General features: G+C 43.7%; 1 protein-coding gene across 1 annotated transcript; it reads right to left on the bottom strand.

Moving 5' to 3' along the window:
* Nucleotides 1-2,122: 2,122 nt before the first annotated feature.
* Nucleotides 2,123-3,002, bottom strand: LOC102388439 (testis-specific serine/threonine-protein kinase 6). The gene has a single exon (XM_006022793.1). It carries the CDS (start codon nucleotides 2,954-2,956, stop codon nucleotides 2,123-2,125), a length of 834 nt encoding a protein of 277 aa, XP_006022855.1. The 5' UTR covers nucleotides 2,957-3,002.
* Between the last annotated feature and the right edge of the window lie 1,113 nt (nucleotides 3,003-4,115).

Here is a 4,115-nt window from a genome sequence, read left to right as displayed (position 1 = left end):
GGCTCAGCAGCAGCCGGAAGGAGCTGCTGCTGTGAGGGCTGCTGGGAAGAGCAGTCTAGCCGCTGTGCCATCGCCTCCCCACCATGCACCCAGGGGAGCTGGGAATGGCCACATGCACCACAGCCCAGGTTGCCCCCTGTGCTGAGGCTGGGTGGGGATCATATTTTGCCCACCCCTGGTCTAAATAGAGCACAGGAACTGCCCCTGAATGTGTTTCTAGGCGTATCCTCTGTCATATTATCTGAATAAGGCAGTGTTAAAGTTGGAGCAGTTTTGCTATGTTCATATTGTTCCAGGCTTGTCCACAAGTAACAATTAGAACATAAAAGCTGCTGCTCTTTCGAAATGTTCCTCTTTTCAAATGACATTCAAATGAGCCCTTGTAGACTTCATTTCCATCTTACCGAGGACCATGTGTATACTTGCATCCATCATGGGACTTGATTCTAAATTGACTAGAGCATGAACAGCTGCTGCCTGTGGGGACTGCTCTTGTGTCACTCCCTTCTGCAGTAAGATCACTAGAAAAGATGTTTCCTCACTGGCTGGTGAGAATAAAAAGTCTTCTTGTAACCACATAACTTTCAAAGGCACTTTTGACGTTATGAATCCATGTGCTTCAGTGCTGAAACTACAGAACTTCAATTAGGCACTAGGAATAAATTACATATCAGGCATCAGAGTCTATTTTTTGTGTTTGACACCCCTGTGTTTTGTTGGTTTAAATGATGATAACAAGAAAAGTGCACATTTGTTTAACAGAATGTCACCATGTGACCAGGAGGTTTGATAGGCTTCCAACTTGGAGCCTTCCCATTTACTTCAGAAGAAATTCAGTCAGAGTTCATTTAAATAAAGGAACTGTTAAAGGGTTAGATCATAGAAATGATAAAAAATGAGGGTCGACCTCAGGAGGTCATCTAGTCCATCCCCCTGCTCAAAGCAGAATCATCCCTAACTAGATCATCCCAGCCAAGGCTTTGTCTAGCTGGGTCTTTAAAACGTCCATTGAAACATGTTTCAAAATGCTTCCCCATTAGTGGAAGGTCCTATAAAAATAGGGTTTTGCCATAGGGAACCTATATGAGAGATTTGGGGCCCAATTTAAGAATAGTTAATAACTGTATATACAATATCTAGGTTCCTTTTGGGTCTGGAAATACAAACTGTCTCTATTTTTGGTAAAATAGCTATAATTTCCAGTTCTGTCCTTTTTCCTGTCCAATGTATTGCTCTGGCATTGTCATTCCCCCTTTTCTTTTTGGCCTCCAAATGTCTCCCAGTAACAGTTGTCAAGAAATAGCTGTCTTAAAGTAGATAGGATCTTACACAAAGTTCAGTCGCATTTGGGTTTAGGGTTCTGTTGCAGCCCAATCCAAAGATTTGGCTCTGGATTCACATCTGGATTTTGAACACTCAAGATTTTTGGCTTTAGAAGGTGGAAGTATGGGACAACCCTACAGACAGCAAAAGAAATGGTACAAAGAACTGGGGGAGGTTCCTTTCTCCTACATAACTCTTGCCACTGTCCCCTTGATAAAGGCTACAGGGTAACTCATTCAGAGGCTTGGAAGAAAAGAAACAGGAAGCAGCACAAAAAGGTGGCCACATGGGAGCTTCAGAGTTTATTATTGTCCACAAAGTTCTCTCCTGCCATCTATCCCACCACTTTACCCCAGACTGGCAACATCAGGCTCTGCAGTAAAATCCCACAGTTGCCTGCAGGGGTGCCCTCTCCTCCCTGCTTCCACTGCTAAACTGGTGATATTCTTGTATTCTATGCAGTCAGTATTTCTTTGAGCAGCCACTTTCTCCATTCTTGCCACTTGCTCAACATGGTCACTGCCCTTTGAAACTTAACCTGTAACAGCTTCATAAGATGGTTGCTTCTTTAACAGTTTCTTCTAAGCACCATATGGTCTCATTGTGACTTGAAAACCTGCTATTAATGTCATATGGCGGTTACACCTCTACATGGCCCTAGTTCCATCTCCATTTCCACATTGTCAAATATCCTTTAGATGAGCTTTCTTTCCTCACAGCAGCAGCACAAGTTCAGAGCCTTGAACTGACCCTGAACATGGGCCTAGGGCTGGAATGTAGTGAGGGAACACTTCTCTTTTTAGATATCCCCTTTCAGCCAGTTGTTCTTGGCCACCTGGCCCAACCCAGGCCGGGAGGCTGGACTGAACTGGAGCAGCTGGGCAATGAGAGCTTTGCAGGCTTCAGGCAGGGGGGGCAGACCATCTGGGTACAGGACCCCCTTTTTTTGGCGCCGGGGCATGCTATGAATGTGGGTGTCATCAAAGGGCATGCAGCCAGTTACCATCACATACAGAACCACACCCAGGCTCCACACATCATACTTCTTGGCATCATAGGGGATGCCCAGGAGCACCTCAGGCGAGGCATAGGCAGCTGATCCACAGTAAGTGCTACTCAGGTCAGGGTAGCCATGCGCCTCCTTGCCAAAGCCAAAGTCAGTGAGCTTTGCCCGGCGGCCATCAGAGGTAAGCAGCACATTCTCGCACTTGAGATCCCGATGCACCAGATTGCGGTCATGTAGGTAGCGCACAGCACTCACAATTTGTCCAAAGATGTCCCGGGCTTCAGGAGCACAGGGTAGTTTCCCCAGCCTCTGCACCAGCTGGAGTAGGTCAGTGGATGCTGCTTCCATCACGATGTACAGTTTCCCATTGCAGACTTCGATGAACTCAAAAACTCGCACGATATTGGGATGCCGAATCACTCGCAGGATGGAGAGCTCCCGGGGCAGAAACTTGTGTACAAAGTCTGGGGGTGCCCGACGCCGGTCAACCACCTTGATGGCTAGCGGGCCCTTGTACTTGGTTGAGGTGGCCACCCTCACCTTGGAGTAACTGCCCTCACCTAGGGTCTGGCCCAACTTGTAGCCAAGTTCATTAAGTAGTTTGTCTCCTCCAGAGGTCCTTGACATGGTTCAGGGTGGCTTAGTGGGTTCCAATGGGCTCGATTGACACTGGTGTTTTTGCTCTAAGGATTGAAAGCTTTAACCCATCATGCATGGCAGCTGTTGACCTTCATACCCCCATGTTCTCACTGAGTATGTGGTCTTGGGACATCACTGCTTACCCAGGTATTGTGATGAGTTTGAGTGTCATGTGCTAATCCCTTTGTGGGTTGTCAAGGATGTCAAAATAGCTCCCTTTCCTCCCTCTCCTACATGCACCACAAAAAAACAAAAGGAAAACTCCTGGTTATCCAGTTATAGTCTTTTATTTTTTCCACCCTGAGTTTAGGAGATTGTTTTTGTCATAATAAGAGTATAATAGGGAGCATTCTGGCAGAAGCACTGTGTGTCTGGCTGTTTATGAGATATATATATATATCTATCTATCTAGATAGATAGATAGATATATCTACTTCACAGGAAAGTAGTTATATTAAAAGTGGAATTTACAGGAAATGATGAAAAAGAGTGATTTTATGCCAAACTATAAGTATTTTTGGATTATGGTAAAAGTTTATTTTTAAGTCTGATGATGTATTAGAACATTTGCCAGATATTTTGTCTTCCCTAAGAACTTCACAGTTCTCTTCCAGCAACGAACCCTTAAGAACTATTCCTTTCCTGAGTTCTTGAATTTGGAATCATAGTCCTTTTATGTATTTATATATTTATTTATTTTTAAATTATTTTAGGGTTTGTATAAGAGAATTCTGACCAGAGCCCCCAGAGAGACGCACTATGTTCTACGTTTTATATTTTGTTAAGACAATGATTGGTGTTCTGAGGTCATATTTGAATAATTATGACATGTATTTTAGACTAAGTCCTGCTGATGAGAGAAATAAAATATTTTATTTTTTCCCCCATTTTCTCTTGTTGAACTAATTTACTTAATCTAAATAGGCATCGTGAGCTTCTTAGAATGTTGTGCCCTTGATATAAAAGTGGATTATAAGGAATTTGTATATATATCATTCTAAATTTTTTTTAGAGTGTAAATACAAATGGAAAAAAGAGCACCTGTCCCCCTTAACAAGCGAAGAAGGTAACAAAAGACCTGTATGTAGTCAAGCACAGAGAGGATGTAGAGAGTCATACAGGCTGCCTATACATGTGCTTGGAGGTG

The sequence above is a fragment of the Alligator sinensis genome, unplaced genomic scaffold (genome assembly GCF_000455745.1).
Source record: "Alligator sinensis unplaced genomic scaffold, ASM45574v1 scaffold16_1, whole genome shotgun sequence".
In the NCBI taxonomy this organism is placed as follows: Eukaryota; Metazoa; Chordata; order Crocodylia; family Alligatoridae; genus Alligator; species Alligator sinensis.
Note: the sequence above shows the minus strand (reverse complement) of the source record. Positions and strands in the feature narration are given on the sequence as shown.

Bases quoted from the DNA above. Each gene is read 5' to 3' on its own strand.
- LOC102388439 (XM_006022793.1), bottom strand. From the start codon at position 2,956: ATGTCAAGGACCTCTGGAGGAGACAAACTACTTAATGAACTTGGCTAC.